The following is an 18,022-nucleotide window of genomic DNA, read 5'->3' as shown; positions in this document are numbered from 1 at the left end:
CTCTGCAGTGCTGATCGCAGAGTACAAAAAAGCTCGTCGTGAACTTATTAAGGCCATAAAAGAGAGCAAAAGAAGATGCTGGAAAGAGCTCATATACGAGGTCGACAAAGACGTGTGGGGTCGGCCGTATAAGGTGGTCATGACGCACCTGAAGAAACAACAAATACCGTCACCTACGTGTCCCCAACTCCTTCAGAAAATCGTCACTGCGCTGTTTCCACAGCAACACAGTCTCAATTATCAGTCAACGCAAGATGAACTGGACGACATTCCACCTGTCACTGAAGAAGAATTGTTGGAGGCCTGTAATCGGGTAGGAAATAATAAAGCGCCGGGATTGGACGGAATCCCTAATATAGCCTTGAAAACCATCATAAAGGCAGCACCAGCATTATTTCTAGACGCTTACAACGCATGCCTCAAGGAGGGGACTTTTCCTCGTAAGTGGAAACAGCAACGGTTAGTACTTTTACCTAAAGGAAAGAAACCGCCAGAAGAACCGTCATCTTACCGACCACTCTGCATGCTAGATACGGCGGGTAAGATATTTGAGCGTATCATCCATCAGCGAATAGATGCAGTAGTCGACCCACTCTTGACAGACAACCAGTATAGATTCCGGAAAGGACGATCAACCCTGGACGCGATCAACCTGGTTGTTAATACGGCCAAAGAGGCAATCGCAGGAACTAGATGGAAGGGTGGAACGAAGAAGTACTGCCTGGTGGCTGCCTTGGACATCAAAAATGCTTTCAATTCCGCTAATTGGGACTGCATCATGCAAGCTCTCGACGAGAAGAACGTGCCAACATATCTTCGCAGACTAGTGATTAGCTATTTTACAGATAGAGTGCTGAAATACGATACAAAGAATGGTCCAAAAGAGTATGATATAACCGGTGGTGTGCCACAGGGCTCTGTTCTTGGTCCACTTCTGTGGAATATCATGTATGACGGGCTTCTGAGACTGAAGCTTTCAAGATGTGTCAAACTGGTAGCGTATGCGGATGATGTTGCCGCAGTGATCGTCGCCAAACACCTCGACGAGATTCAACATCTGTTTGACATCACTTTTGAGAAGATCAACCAGTGGATGGATACAGTGAACCTACAACTGGCCAAGCAGAAGACCGAAGCAGTGCTTATTACCAGCCGAAAAGAAGTTGAAACAATTAAGATTAATGTCGGTGACCGAGAAATCACATCACAACCTCATATACGATATCTGGGAGTGATGCTTGATGCCCGACTCAACTTCAAGCAGCAAGTGGAACACGTCTGTACGAAAGCGTCAGTAGTGAGAGCTAGTCTCGCACGATTGATGCCGAACGTCGGAGGCCCAAAGCAGAGCAGGAGGCTGCTATTGTCATCAGTAGTCACATCGGTGCTCACCTACGGAATATCAATTTGGGCTGACGCACTAGAGGTGCAAGATTCATGGAGAAAAGCTGGACCAATATATCGTATGAGTGCCCTACGAGTTGCAAGCGCCTTTCGAACAATATCAGAAGAAGCAGTGTGTGTCATTTCCGGAACTCTGCCGCTTAGAGTTCTAGCTGAGGAAAGACGGAACCTTTACCAACGAAAGAGGTCAACCACACTAAGTGCCGAGGAACTCAGAGCTGAAGAACGGCAGAACAGCATCGCACGATGGCAATCGCAGTGGGACGCCGCGACAACAGGAAGATGGACACACCGTCTCATACCGAAAATCGACGTTTGGATAAACCGGAGTCATGGCGAGGTCAATTACTATCTGACGCAGATGTTGTCAGGACATGGATGTTTTCGGACGTATCTTCACCGCTTCAAGCATGATGATTTACCGGAGTGCCCGTCCTGCCCAGGAATCAATGAAGACGCGGAGCACGTTTTCTTTGAGTGCCCACGATTTTACCTACAGCGCGATGAGCTGGAGATGATCCTGAAGAAGAAAATCCAACCAGAGACAATAGTAGAAGCAATGCTGTCATCAGAGGCTGCCTGGAACGCCGCAAACACATTTGCAACAGAAGTCCTTATAGACTTGCGTTCCATCGAAAGAAAAAGAGCAAATGACAACAACTAGAAGAAAGGTAAAATAATACCTAGTTACCAGAAGGAAGAGCAGTCGCTATATCCTCCCCCCACGAAGTAATGCCTAACGGCGGTTTCCATGAGGGATTAGAGGAAAGAGGAAAGGGGTTTAGGGTTTAGTGGGTAGGGGCGTTAGCGTCGAGTTTTAGTATGACGCTGCGTCGAGTCGCCACATATCCAGGCCAAACAGCTACGCCTAGAATCCGTAAAAAGGATTCCCCCCCCTAAGGAGAAAAAAAAAAAAAACACACACACACACACACACACACACACACACACATACATACAGACGCCGTGACAACCTCGCGGGGATAGTCAGGGAAGCTTCCTGTGACCTTCAAACGTCGAGATCTGATGAAAACTCGGTTTTTGCAAAACGGGGTGAAAACAATAACTTCCCGATTTTTGAAAATCTTCGATTTTCACAGCGGGAAGTTAAAAATATTACAGGTAGCCTTTTGAATATTTTTTAGTATATAAATATTCGTAAAAGTTACTTTTTCTCTATCGATACACAGTATCAAATAGAATGAATAATATAGACAATGATCGCAACATTTCATCACTATATAAACTTAGCTTATAAGAATAATGAGATATGTAACGACATATCGTTTAAACAGCGTAGGGGGTTAGGTATCGATCTAGCACGTGCGCGACTCGGGTTCGAATCTTAGTTACGGCAATTGCGATTTTCACTTTCTCTCTTTATACCGACAATATTAGGTCTAACTAAAATAATAAACATTCGAAATCAGCATCGGTGCTTCATAAAACTCTGAATTATTTTTCATAATTTACTTTTATTATTATTATTATTATTATTATTATTATTATTATTATTATTATTATTATTAATATTATTTTTGTTGTGTTCTTATTATTGTTATCATTATAATAGCGTATATAGATAAAAAATCATTCATTTGTGCGAGTTCAGAAAAAAGAGCTCTTTAAGAGCTCGTTTTGATGAGTTCTTAAAGTCTACAATAAGCGGCGCATTCGACCTCTTCAGAAGGTCTTAAAGACGTCTTTTTGACGTAGACTCTGACGTCCAAATCATAAATCTGAGCTCATTCGGAATAACTTAATACGTCATTTTGCTATATGGGTTGATTTCTTTCTTAAATAAATTAATTTTTATTAATTCAAATTCGATGAAAATTTTTTTTTTTGATTCAACATAAATAAAAAATTGCTAGAGATTAACTTTGAGACATGAGCCACCAATAATGATTGTTTGGAAGTATTAGACATTGTTAATAATCTACAATTGTTAACGATGTAGCCGAAAGAGCGCTTCAATGAACTCAAAAATACATCAACAATTTAACGCATAAAAAAGAACAAAAACAATATTTAGTGCAAATTATTCATGAAAACAAAAACAAACAAATTCATGAATACTTATCATAATGCGACTAAAAATTGCTTAACAAATAAATGTGAATAGAGACAGAAAAAATACAAATAAGTGGCAATATTATTAAAAATGTATTCAATACATCGTATTGTTAACGTTACTGTAACTATTAATCATTTTGATAAAATTTTTGGAACATTTATAGATAAAATAAATGATTATAACACAAAAAGCTTTACAGCAAGACTTCAAAACTATGATAATAACTACAAACACAACTTTAACCACAAATAACTTCTAAAGGAATGATTTTATCGAAAAATTATAAGAATAATTTGACGTGGTGACATTTTTTTTGAAGAAAAAAAAATAATTGCAAAAAGTTCCAAATTCCCATGTTATTGAAATGGGAAATGTAACTCGACTTCGGCACGGTTCAATTTGGTAATTAAGAGCTTATTTGGGTAAGATATTTTTTTTTTAGGTCAAGAACTAAAAATTCAGGGGGCGATCGCGAAAAAAAAGTCAACTTGGGAAATAACGGACACCCTAATATATATAAAATATATCAAAATGCATGTGAGTATTCAAATGAAAGCTCTTGATGAGTGTAACATCGGGATGAGCTTACATCTTCAAATGTCAATAGTTTACCAGATACAAGGTCATTTCTTCATTATGTATCTAGACACAGAGTATTTTCGAATGCAGCCTAAATTCTTATTATAATAAATTGACTATTGGTGAGAATGATATGAAACTTTGAAATGGCCCAACTCCAAGCAAAAACCCATTTTATCATATAAATACACTGGCCACAAAATTTTTTTTATTCTCTTAATAATATAGATTATTATTATTATTATTATTATTATTATTATTATTATTATTATTATTTAATAATTATTGTTGTTTTAACTATTATTGCATACTACATGAAAATTATGTTGCTGTCACATGAAAATCAATTTTTTTTCCGTCTATATATTATAGAAATTATTTCGAACTCACTCCGCACGAAAATTTTATCTTTATTTTATTTTGAGAATGATTCCCATAATGGTATAGGAATGATTCCTATAATATTCTAGGAATCCTTCCTATACCATCATGGGAATAGTTTTCATAATGATATAGGAACCATTACTATATCATTATGGGAATATTTCCCATAATGATATAGGAACCATTACTATATCATTATGGGAATATTTCCCATAATATTATGGGAATGGTTCCTATAATTGTATAGGAATCATTCCTATAATTATAGGAACCATTCCTATAATTATAGGAACCATTCCTATAATTATAGGAACAATTCCTATATCATTATGGGAACCATTCCCATCGTTATGGGAAATGTTCCCATAATTCTGGGAAAATTTCCTATAATTATGGGAACAGTTCCTATAATTGCCTGAGAACTATTCCCATAAAATTATGGGAATAGTTCCCATATTTTTCTTTTCGCGTATACATTTTTGCGAATTTTTTTCCTCCATTTTTTTTTTAAATCTATCAAATCCTACAATTCAACTGTTTTCGAACTTTAGGAGCTCCGAAACGCTTAAGCAATGATACGCATGCGCTTATATTGAACTTCAACACAGCGAAAAAATTTTATTTTTAAATTAAAAAATATCCAGTTTTTAGACTTTTTCAAACGTTTTACTACAAACAATATTGATTATCAAATGATTGTTTCTAAAATAATGGCAATCATATGAATGTAAGATCACATTCTTGTAATTTAAAACATAAAGATAATTTGATAATTGTAATCTACGTCTCTAGGAAGATTTGCAAGAAAGCTGATAAGAAACGTGATATACCACTGCGTTGATTGATAACAATAATATATCATTACACCAACATTAAAAATATGCTGTTGAGATAAAAATTTTGACTTATTTCAAATAAGCTTTGTAGTTAAATGTGTACTTATGTCTTGTGTTCGTTTGCATATTATTGATACAAAAAATTATACATTGAAATGAGTGAAGTCAAGTATTTAAAGTTTTTTTACATTCGATTTCGTTCAAATCAGTATTTGTGATTATATCAAGAAAAAGAAAGAGCTACTTCAACGATTTCATGTGATTTTACGAAATTGCTTAAGAGACTGAATGAAATACATGAAGTTTAAAAGTAAATTTTGTTTCACACGTTTTTAAATCCTTGCAAATGACAAAAACAAACTCAAGTTTTAGTGACTGACACGTAACAATGCAAATTAGTAGTACTAGATTTTCATGTGAGAATACTTTCTTGTAAGATCTAATTGCATTTCTAAATCAAAATGTGATTTTTGAGTGTTATGTAATATAATTCAAAGACTATAAATTTTCATGTTTTAATAGTTTTAATATCAAGACTGATAATAATCAATTAGTTCGTTTTGTATACTAACAGCTATTAAAATTTTGAAATCTGCCTAGTTTAATAAGTTCATCGTATTTAATTTGAAATCATTATAAGTGTACTACATCGTAAAATATCATGAAGATATGGCATGAATAAAATAAAAGTTCAAATAATATTTCAAGTTACATTGAAAGTTCAAATATTTTAATTAAACGTATCTACATGAAATTTTTGTTGAATTCAATATTTCGGTAAATGAATCAAACTCTGCAAACTTCCGCTTTAAGTTGTCTTTTTAGACCCTGGTTATAGGAAAGAATTCAAAATAATTAACAATGTTAATCCTTCATGAGAGCAGAAACTCAAAAGTATTAGAAATATTCAGAAGTATTGAAAGAAAAATTTAATTTTGTTATTTCCTATATTTTTTAACTCGTTTCTTTAGTCCAGAGAAATTTTTTTAAGATTTTGAAAGTATTTTGATTGTATTATGGTGGTAATTTAACAAAAAAAAAAAAAATCATTGTTTAAAACCCGTTTTATTGATATAAAAATACCCTGAATAACATTTTCCGAGTATATGTTAAAAAGAAAATCGCTGTTTATTTTATTTGGCGTAATAATTATGCATGATCAATATTTTTTTGAGTAATAAAAAAATACAATTTAACTATTCATGAGTAAAGTGTGGCTATTTATAACAAATATCAATACTAACAATATTATATATATGAAAAATAATGCAAAATGAATGAAAACACTACAATATCTTACGATGCGAATGGACATTACTTTTATCCGGAAAGCACAGATGATGGTAGACTCTTACAGTCTCAGTGGCAATCACCAATTATTCTTACAGTGCCTAAATATTCAAATTCTCTTAGAAGCAGGTAAACATCTTAATCAAGTTAGATTTTTTTGTTAGCCCATCAGATAGACATAGAAAATAATCATTATCAAATTATATCAATATTAGAATATATATATGGTAGTCTTTGCTTCTTCATTCGATTGTAAACACTGCTTAAGATTGTAAACACTACCGCAACTTTAAGAAGATTAAAGCTGCGACTCATTTAAAAAAATTTTTATTCTTAAATACAACACTGAAAAGCAGCATTTTTTAATGGCTGCGATTTATTGAATACTAAATTTTGACTGAATAGTATTTTTTAATCCTTAAAAACCTCTGCCAATTGTCGTGTTTGAAACTTTGTTAGCGCCCATAACTGTAAATCTACATTATTATTGAACTCAATACTTCGTTAATTATATTCATATTTTTTCTGTGAATAAGTGCGCATCTTCCATATAAAATATATAAAACATTTATGCTGGCATCTATTCTGCACTAATAATTTTTATGTATTCATAAATACCATAATTTGATTTCAGAAGTCGGTACAGAGCAGGACCAATAAGAAGATCACGGAGAAGAGCGGTATTCAAAAATGGTGATTGCAATGTTTTACAATCTCGAATATCACGACGATCATTACGTTTTCTTCAAGATATTTTTACAACTCTTGTCGACACGCAATGGCGCTGGACATTACTTTGTTTCACTCTAAGTTTTGTCTTATCGTGGCTAGGATTTGCAGTTATTTGGTGGCTTATTGCATTTACTCATGGAGATTTTGATATAAATCATTTACCTCCGTTTCAAGCTAAAAATAATTGGACACCATGCATTTACAATATATTTTCATTCACCAGTTGCTTTCTATTCTCGGTTGAAACTCAACACACTATCGGATATGGTAGTAGATCGACAACCGAAGAATGTCCAGAGGCTATATTTGTGATGTGTATTCAAAGCATCGCTGGAGTGATGATTCAATCATTCATGGTTGGCATCGTATTTGCGAAAATGAGCCGACCAAAACAACGTACCCAAACATTATTGTTCTCACGCAATGCAGTCATTTGTCAACGAGATGGTGAACTTTGTTTCATGTTTCGTGTGGCTGATATGAGAAAATCTCATATAATCGGTGCCACGGTAAGAGCTCAAGTAATCCGATCTATTACAACTAAAGAAGGAGAAATTCTTACCCTGAATCAAAAAGAACTCACCGTAGGAACAGATGATAATAATAATGGCAATATATTCTTCATTTGGCCTATGACAATTATTCATAAAATTAATGCAGAATCACCATTTTATGACATGTCAGCTGAAGATATGTTGACGGAGCGGTTTGAAGTTGTGGTTATTCTCGAAGGAACGATTGAATCTACTGGACAGACTACACAAGCGAGATCAAGTTATCTGCCACACGAAATTTTATGGGGTCATCGCTTCGAGCCAATGGTGGATTATTCCAAAGAACGACAAGGATATGAAGTAGACCATTCTCTTTTTAATTCTACTACACAAGTCGATACACCATTGTGCTCTGGGCGAGAACTTACGGATTTTTATAAAGTTCAAGACGATTCACGTTACAGCACAGGTTTGTTTCCCTTATGGGTTATTATTTTTTTCCTTTTGACGAGATTTAATAGTTACATGTAAGATCTTGATAACTTGAATTTCAAGGAGAATGTCAAAAATTTCTAGTTAATTAGTTTTTTATTAACAAGAAATTCGATATAGAAAGGATTTGATTGCTAACAGCAATTTGCTAAAATTTTGACTCAAGAAGGCACAACTACTAAGTTTATTTTTGGTTCATAATCCTCTAATAATCTCTGCGATTCAACTATCCATTTATCAAGTATCTCGCTATTTACACCTGGCACTTTCACTTCAAACATTTTTAACCTTCGGAGTACACACCTCCGAACAGAACTTTAGAGTACACACCCCTCGACTTCCCGAGTCAAAATTAAAAAAATGATTTGAGCCTATTGAGCCTCCTTTCTTTTGTTGTTGGGTTTGCATGAAAATTTAAAACTGTATTTTCACCCTCATCGGCCTAAAAATAGGCTGTTGAGGTCGAAATGATAGTTCAAAACTGTATTTTGAACCTAAAGAGCCTACCTCGAGGGTCTGTAGGTTGTTTCTATCTTTTTATTTTTTAAAACATATAATATTTTTATGATAGCAAAAATTTTATAATTAAAAAACTGGACTTAGAAAATTTTTAACTTTTATCGTTGCAAAAAATTTTTTAAGTGTAGAGTTGAAATAAAAATTATGACTATTGTAATTAATGTTGCAACAATTGATCAATAATCCATAAAATATACGGACAGTAATAAGCAATAACATCTCAACTTAAACTTTTTCTAATGTTTATCGTTAGCATATTCGGGTTTATATATGGGGCATTTCATGCCAAATCGACCACTCTTGACCTCGACGATTTTCGATTTCCTGAAATTTTTGTATCTTTCTCTACCCTACTGAAAACAATTTTAAAAATTTTTTCAAATTTTTTTACCCAACCAAAAAAAAGTTACGAGTTATTTAAAGAAAAATATGTTTTTTTAACTTCCCGCTAAGAAAATCGAAGATTTTCAAAAATCGGGAAGTTATTGTTATGACCAAAATTTGGGAACAGGGACAGCTGAGGAGTAGGGCGGAAAGGCGGAACGAGGAGGGGAGCAACAGCGGCTGCCTACTCGACGGTCCAATCCTCGTTTTGATTAAATTTAATGTTGTTTATCGTTTAAAATAAACGTTTATAGTTATGTTTTTGTTCGGATAGGTATTATTATTATTATTATTACGGTTTTCTGAGTTCCGAATATTATTTGAACTATTGAGTTATATCGTTTCATATATTAAATTACAAGTTAGTGATTATTAGTTGTTTAAAAACAAAAAGAAGAAAAGACAGAGTTGTATTATAATTATGACCCAGATTTTACTTTTTGTATCTGAGTATTTTAGTTTATTTTTTTATATTACTTAAAAATTAATAGAAAAAATTATTGTTATTAGTACGGCGATTAATTATTTAATTTTTGTATTTATTTAAAAATTTTATATTATTGTTACCGAAGGTATGATTAAATTGTAGAAGAAATTAAAAGACTGGCAAAATTATTCTAAGTCCCGAGGACAATTTAGTATGGAAAAATCAACGAATGGATATATAATGAAGGAAATTACGATTAAAATAATAAATAATTATTTTTGAATGCTAGTTCGAGGGCACCGGACAGGTGTCTAAAACGACCCTTCCGGTTCGTTACAAGAAAGTTGGGGGAAAAATGATAAACGCCAAAATTTGGCTCGATAAAGCAAGCAGTTCTTTCTCGGAAGAATTACTCGGGCGAATACTCTTCACCAAGTAATTCCAGAGGATGATACTCTACCTGGAGTCTGACCAAGGCCCAGGTAAGTATCATGAACCGACCGGATGAAAGTACTTCTCCCCGTGCCGAAGCCTTCAGCTGAGGTACGGTAGGTGATCATAAGCCGTGTAGGTGGGGGCGAAGAGGACACTCTCCATTCGCTCTCGGGGTAGAGGTTAAGGCCCAGGGGTGACGGCTAGTCTCCTGGGGAAGCGAGGAACCAGCTCTTGACAGTTAGTTCGCGATTTTGAACCGCGAGTATGTGTGAAAAGAGTGTTCTAATATATTGTTTATATTGTTTAATTTGTTTATATTGTTTATATCGTTTATTAACATGATCAGGCCAATAAAGAGGTTTTCCTTTTTCTTTGATTTATTTAAAATAAAGTGTTTTGTTTATTATTTTGTTATTGATAATGTAATCCCCGTTTATGACCCTGGACTCCGGCGAGCGAATTTCGAGCCGGGGACAAATAATTTTATTTAATTTATAATTTTTGAAAACGTGGACGTTACATTGTTTTCACCTCGTTTCGCAAAAATTGAGTTTTCATCAGATCTCGACGTTTGAAGGTCACAGGAAGCTTCCCTGACTATCCCCGCGAGGTTGTCACGGTGTCTGTATGTATGTATTGAAACACTCAATTTTTCAATCTTAAAAAATTTAATTTCTTAGCCCACTAAACCTCGCGGATAAGAGAATAGTCGCCTAAGTTTCATAAAAAGTTTTGGGATCCACTGCTCTTTGGAATATTCCGCTTCCGTATGAATGTCGGTATTTTGTTTAATAGAAAAGGTTTAGACAAAAGTTCTCGCGCGTGCCAGTTAACTTGTTTTAATTACTTACAAATTTGACTGCGAAGATGACCCTTTGTCCTTGATTGACCCTTTTGATTGACGAGATTGGCCGAAATAGTTGTAGACGTATTAAATAGATGTTGGCATTCTCAATAATAAATCATGATTGGCATGATTTGTAGTGTCTCAGTGTGTGTGTGTATGTGTGTGTGTGTGTGTGTTTTTTTTTTTTTTTTTTTTTTTTTTATCTTAGGAGAGGGAATCCTTCTTACGGATTCCAGGCATAGCTGTTCGGCCTGGATATGTGGCGACTCGACGCAGCGTCATACTAAAACTCGACGCTAACGCCCCTACCCACTAAGCCCTAAACCCCTTTTCTTCTTTCCTCTAATCCCTCATGGAAACCGCCGTCAGGCATTACTTCGTGAGGGGAGGATCTAGCTACTGCTATTCCTTCTGGTGGCTAAGATGTTATTTTTCCTTCCTTCTAGTTTCTGTCATTTGCCCTTTTTCTTTCAATGGAACGCAGCTCTGTAAGCACTTCGGTAGTAAACGTGCTTGTGGCGTTCCAGGCAGCTTCGGATGACAGCATTTCTTCTACTATTGACTCTGGTGTGATTTTCTTGTTCAGGATCTTCTCTAACTCATCACGCTGTGGGTTAAAACGAGGGCACTCAAAGAAAACGTGCTCCGCATTTTCAGCAACTCTTGGGCAAGACGGACACTCTGGGGAATTATCGTGCTTAAAGCGATAAAGGTACTCCCGGAAACAGCCGTGTCCTGACAACATCTGGGTCAGATAGAAGTTGGCCTCGCCGTGATTCCGGTTAAGCCAAACGTCAATCCTTGGTATGAGACGGTGTGTCCATCTCCCTGTTGTCGCGGCGTCCCACTGCGATTGCCATCGTGCGATGCTGTTCTGCCGTTCTTTAGCTCTGAGTTCCTCGGCACTTTGTGCGGTTGTCCTCTTTCGTTGGTAAAGGTTACGTCTTTCCTCAGCTAGGACTCTGAGCGGCAAAATTCCGGAAATGACACACACTGCTTCCTCTGATATTGTTCGAAAGGCACTGGCTACTCTTAGCGCGCTCAGTCGGTAAACTGGACATGCTTTCCTCCATGATTCTTGGATCTCAAGTGCGTCGGCCCAAATGGATATACCATATGTGAGGACCGATGTAACTACTGATGATAGCAATGACCTCCTTGTCTGCTTCGGGCCACCGATGTTGGGCATCAATCGTACTAGGTTGGCTACTACTGCTGATGCTTTGGTGGTCACGTGTTCAACTTGTTGTTTAAAGTTAAGTCGGGCATCGAGCATCACTCCCAGATATCGAATGAATGGTTGGGATGTGATGTCTGGGTCTCCGACGTTTAGATTGATCATTTCCACCACTTTTCTGCTAGTGATAAGTACAGCCTCGGTCTTCTGTTTAGCCAGTTGTAAATTTACTGTGTCCATCCACTGGTTAATTCGCTCAAAGGTGATAGCGAACATATGTTTTATCTCATCAAGATGCTTGGCGACTATTACTACGGCTACGTCGTCCGCGTAAGCTACCAGTTTGACGTTTCTTGGTAGTTTCAGTCTCAGCAATCCGTTGTACATGACATTCCAGAGAAGTGGACCGAGAACAGAACCCTGCGGTACACCTCCAGTAACATCATACTCCTTTGGACCATTCTTCGTGTCATATCTCAGGACTCTATCTGTGAAGTAGCTAGCGACTATCCTTCGTAGGTATCCTGGTACGTTTATCTCTTGAAGGGCTTGCATGATGCAATCCCAGTTGGCGGAGTTGAAGGCATTTTTTATGTCTAAAGTTGCCACCAGGCAATATTTCTTCGTTCCCCCCTTCCATCTTGTACCGGCGATTGCGTCTTTGGCTATACCGACAACCAGGTTGATCGCGTCCAGGGTTGATCGTCCTTTCCGAAATCCGTACTGATTGTCTGCCAAGAGTGGATCGACAACTGCTTCTATCCTTTGGTGGATTATACGTTCTAGTATCTTACCGGCTGTATCCAGCATGCAGAGTGGACGATAAGATGACGGTTCTTCCGGTGGCTTTTTCCCTTTAGGAAGTAGTACCAGCCATTGTTGTTTCCACTTCCGAGGAAAAATCCCTTCCTTCAAGCAGATGTTGTAGCCGTCGAGGAATAACGCTGGTGCTGCTTTAATAGATGTTTTCAAGGCAATATTAGGGATTCCGTCCAATCCCGGTGCTTTATTATTCCCGACGCGGTTACAAGCTTCCATCAGTTCTTCTTTCGTGACAGGTGGAATATCATTCAGTTCGTCCTGTGTCAACAGATAGTTGAAAACGCGCTGTCGTGGAAACAGCGCAGTCACGATCTTCTGTAAGAGTTGAGGACACGTAAGAGACGGCATTGGCTGATATTTCAGGTGTGCCATGACTACCTTGTAAGGTCTACCCCACAAGTCTTTGTCCACCTCGTTGATTAGCTCTTTCCAGCAGTTCTTCTTGCTATCTTTGATGGCTTTGTTTAAATGTCGAAGAGCTTTCTTGTATTCTGCGACTAGTTCCGCTGAGTCAGGCCGCCGATAACCACGCTGAGATATTCTTCTTTTCTTGAGACACTCTTTCCGTAGGAAGCTGATGTGTTCGTTGCACCAGTGCACCGAAGGTCTTTGGTTCATGCCCCGTTTACGGGGCATGCAAGTGTCGCAAGCCTGGGTCACTCTCTTCATCAAGTCCTTGGTCATTTCTTCTGCAGATCCAGTAGTAAGCGGTTCACTATTTAGGGCAGCTGCTGGAGCACCTGGGTCAAAGAATTTCACCTTCCACCCAACGATGTGTTTGTGTGTGTGTGTGTGTGTGTGTGTGTGTGTGTGTGTGTGTGAAAGTATGTGAACCGTTTATAACTTTTGAACGGCTTGACCGATTTCATCGCGGTTGGTGTAATTCGAAAGGGCTTAACCAAACTTAGATTTTAAAAACTATTTGGACCGATTCAGATTGATAGATTTTGAGAAATCTTCAAAAAACTGAAAAAAAAAATTTTTCAAATGTGGTTTTTTTGGAATAACTTTCAAACGGCTTGTTGGTTCAATTCCAAAAACAGCTCCAAAATCAGCTCTTAACCTTAAAAAACCACGTCGATCACCACCAGTCCGGTCAAAATCGGTTGATTCGTTCGAGAGATATCGTGAACAAAAGAAAACCGAAAAAAGTGTTTTTTCAGAATAACTCCAAAATTCCTAGCGCGATCAATTTAAAATTTAAGATTCTTTGTGAGGCTTAAAAAACTGCGTCGAATGCTTCTAATCGCATAAAAATCAGTTCATTCATTCAAAAGTTATTGCGGTTAAAAAATTCAAAAAATAGTGTCTTATCAAATCTCTATCAGACTTTTGAGCTCGAAGAGCTTTAAAGCATAGGAAAGTAATCTCTTAGAGCTCGGAGAGCTCAAAATAACCCATAAATTGTATTTTTGAGCTCGAAGAGCTCAAAAAAGTCATTAGTGCGATTTTAAGCGCCTAAGTATGGAATTAGCGGGAAGTTGCAGGGATGGCCTTCAGGGTCAACCGTTTTCCTAATTTTTTTTTGTTAAATAACCATAACTTTTTTGAAAGTTGACTTATTGGGATTTTTTCTTTTTTTAATTTTTGTTTTAAAATGTACTTTTTAGAAAAAAAATCAAAATAATAATTTGGATTCATATTCTACGTTTTTTTTTAACTTTTGGAAAAAACGAAAATTTGGGGATGATGCTCATTTTTTATTTCCGATTTATTTTTAACTTCTCGCTAAGAAAATCGAAGATTTTCAAAAATCGGGAAGTTATTGTTTTCACCCCGTTTTGCAAAAATCGAGTTTTCATCAGATCTCGACGTTTGAAGGTCACAGGAAGCTTCCCTGACTATCCCCGCGAGGTTGTCACGGTGTCTGTCTGTATGTATGTATGTGTGTGTGTGTGTGTGTATGTGTGTGTGTGTGTGTGTGTGTGTGTGTGTGTGTGTGTGAGTGTGTATGTGTGTTTTTTTTTTTTTTTTTTTTTGGGGGAGGAATCCTTTTTTACGGATTCTAGGCATGGCTATTGGCCTGGATATGTGGCTATATACATGGCTATATATACATGGCTATTGGGCGTGCGTTGGCTTATGCTGTGTTTCCGGACCATACTGGCGTCACAGGCCTGGACAACTCTTTTCATCAGGTCCTTGGTCATTTCTTCTGCGGATCCAGTAGTAATTGGTTCACTATTAAGGGCTATTACCAATGTGCTTGTGTCAAAAGGCTTCACTTTCCATCCAATGGTATTGAATGACTTGATTGGTCTTCTTGTATTCCGGTCATGTGATATTTCCCAGAGAATTGCCTTGTGGTCACTGGCTGTGTAGATATCCATCACCTTCCAGTCGTATTTCCCACTGATGAGGCTGCTGCTGACGAAAGTGAGATCTACGATAGAGCTTGCTTCTCCTTTAGTATAGGTTGGCGTATCACCACTGTTGAGCTGGACTACATCTAGTGTAGAGAAAGCTTCTAGGAGTGCTTTTCCTCGCGCATTTGTCTGCTTGCTGCCCCAGTCTACTGCCCAGGAGTTGAAGTCACCGGCAATCGCGACCGGATAGTGCTGCTTGGCGTCCTCGGTCAGTTTGTCCAAGAATTCAGTGAATTCAACAATGGATAGGCTAGGTGGTGCATAACAGCTGTAGAAACGGATGCCGTTTACTGTTGCTGCTACAAAGCCGGCATTATCATTGTTAACTACACTCTGGAAGGGATGCTTACCACAAGACCAGATGACAGCCTTGGTGGTGCTGTCAGATTCCCAAGGCTGGGTATTCAGGTATCTGTATGGCTCTGCTATTATTACTAAGTCTAACTCTAGTTCTCTTGCTGTTTGCATAAGCAGATCATGTGCAGCTTCGCAATGGTTTAGGTTTAGCTGCAATATCTTCATGTCTGTTTGTTTGTTATCTTCTGGAGTGCCTCTTTAAATACTGGGCACCTGGATGCGCCGGCATGATGAGCCGAGTTCTCCGCACTTTGATCCGCGCATAATACACATTTCGCTGGGTTTTTGCATTCAGCAATCTTGTGTCCCTCTTGTCCGCACCTAATACATAGCTTAGACCGATCCACATTGCTCTTGCACTGGGATCCAAGATGTCCAAAGTGCCAGCACTTGAAACATTGGATTGGTCTCCTCGTAGCTCGGATTCGGCAGTTGGCCCAGCCGATCCGGACTTTACCGCTTCCTGTCAATATCTTCCGCGCTGCAGCTGCTGGTAGTGTCACAACAGCTGTCTGAGTACCTCTGTAGGCCTTATGAATCTTAATTGTCCCTAGTGGTATCTCGCAGGTTTCTCCGATTTCCGTTTGCAAGGCAGCCTGAATATCCTCCTTGGTTGTGGTACCGTCAAGATCTTGGATTTCGACGTCTTCCTGTGGCCCTTTGCAGATTACCTTTGCGTCTTCTTGGAGGATGTCCGCGATGGTCTTCTGTAAGGCTTGGCCTCGGTCAGCGCTCTTCCTCGAAAGCGTAATCAGCAAGCTCCCGGTCCTAGTTCTTTGGATCTTATCCACTGTAGTACGGACCTGTTCGTCAGGGACGTCCTGCTTTATTCGCTTCAGAATTTCAGCATACTTTGCCGTCTCTGCGGGGCGGATGATCAGTGCGTCCGGCCTGATCCATTTGCGCGGTTCTTTCCATTCAGGCTCTGGCCTGGACTTCTTCGGCGGTTGCTTCTGCAGCTTTTCTACTGCTTGCTCTCTCTTGGACTTCCTTGACTGGACTTTTTGCCATTCATTCACCTCCTTTTTTCCACCGTTCTGTGTAACTGCGTTTTTCGGGGGACTTGGTTTAAGGTCCTTCTTCTTCTTTGTACGGCTGGTCATTGAGTCTGGGGAATTTCGTTCTTTCCTTTTCCCGGGCCTGATATCAGTTCCAGTTTCCTCTCCGTCTTCAACAACTGACTCGACGTCACCCTCGCCACCTGTGTCCATCTCCTCGACAAACGTGTCGGCTTTTGCTGGTGAAACCGCTGTCACACTCGTCTTCATCACGATATTACCGTGTTGTTGTTGGATCTCCTGCCATTCTTGGTCCAGTTTTTTGAACCTTCTCAGGGCACTGCAGATGTTCGTCGACTTCGACTTGATCTCCTTGTGGACATTTTGCTTGGTTTGGAGAAAGTCCTGCAGTCCACTGACTAGCTTCTCCAGATGTGCCAGCGCATCTGTCCTCTTCATCTTTGCACTAAGTAGCAGTGCGTCTTGCTGGGCATGAGGCCCGTTTTCACTCTTGTTTGTTTCCTGTGCATTACTCATACTTTTTAATTTACCAGCGCATCGTACGGAGTGGAGCGGGTTGCCATAACTAGGAACGGGTGTACCCTCGGAGATAGTACTCCTACCCCAGTTCCCTGAGGCCTAGCCGACACTTAGCCAGTCCTGGAATACACGGACGGACTAGACTCGCTCGGAGCGGTGAAGATTCCGATCTCTAACACTCACTGCGTACTTCCTGATCAAGGCCCGAAGTGGCTGGCTCCTGATCCACTGCTGCAACTTACACCTCGGTAGAGCAAGCTCACATCAGCCGTGGCCTGCATCGTCGGAAACTACGATACAGGTTCCGGACACTCCCAGTGGGTCACAGCAGAGAACGATCGTCTTGTTAGGTCAGTTAGTGTGACCAACCCATTAAAGGGGAGTTTTGTCCACGGGAGCGTATTTTGTTTGGTTATTTTGCTTGGCTCCTACCCGCTGTACCTCATCAACTAAGAGATTAAGTGTCATCCAAGGACAGCGAGCGTTCTCCCATCCGCTCGGGGAGACGCGCCCGGTAGCAGTATCTCTTCTGCCCCGAGTGTGTGTGTGTGTGTGTGTGTGTGTGTGTGTGTGTGTGTGTGTGTGTGTGTGTGTGTGTGTGTGTGTGTGTAAGTATGTGAACCGCTTATAACTTTTGAACGGCTTGACCGATTTCATCGCGGTTGGTGCCATTCGAAAGGGCTTAACCAAACTTAGATTTTGAAAACTATTTGGACCGATTCAGATCAATAGATTTTGAGAAATCTTCAAAAAACTGAAAAAAAAATTTTTTTCAAATGTGGTTTTTTTGGAATAACTTTTAACCAGTCCGGTCAAAAACGGTTGATTCGTTCGAGAGATATCGTGTCGAAAGAAAAACGAA

The 18,022-nt window shown here is 38.6% G+C and overlaps 1 protein-coding gene across 4 annotated transcripts in view; it reads left to right on the top strand.

Annotated features, from left to right (window-relative positions):
- LOC123268757 (ATP-sensitive inward rectifier potassium channel 11-like) overlaps nt 1-18,022 on the top strand; it is a 213,340-nt gene that overhangs the window by 133,956 nt on the left and 61,362 nt on the right. For 3 of the 4 annotated variants that reach the window (XM_044734109.1, XM_044734110.1, XM_044734112.1), the window contains exon 3: nt 7,205-8,265. In XM_044734109.1, coding sequence (XP_044590044.1) covers nt 7,205-8,265 — 1,061 coding nt within the window. Of the gene's footprint in view, nt 1-6,538; nt 6,700-7,204; nt 8,266-18,022 lie in introns of those variants that run through there. The other variant, XM_044734111.1, reaches the window with a different exon arrangement.

The sequence above is a fragment of the Cotesia glomerata genome, linkage group LG7, assembly GCF_020080835.1.
Source record: "Cotesia glomerata isolate CgM1 linkage group LG7, MPM_Cglom_v2.3, whole genome shotgun sequence".
NCBI lineage: Eukaryota > Metazoa > Arthropoda > Insecta > Hymenoptera > Braconidae > Cotesia > Cotesia glomerata.
The sequence above is the reverse complement of the archived record's forward strand: the minus strand, read 5'-3'. Positions and strand labels throughout refer to the sequence as shown.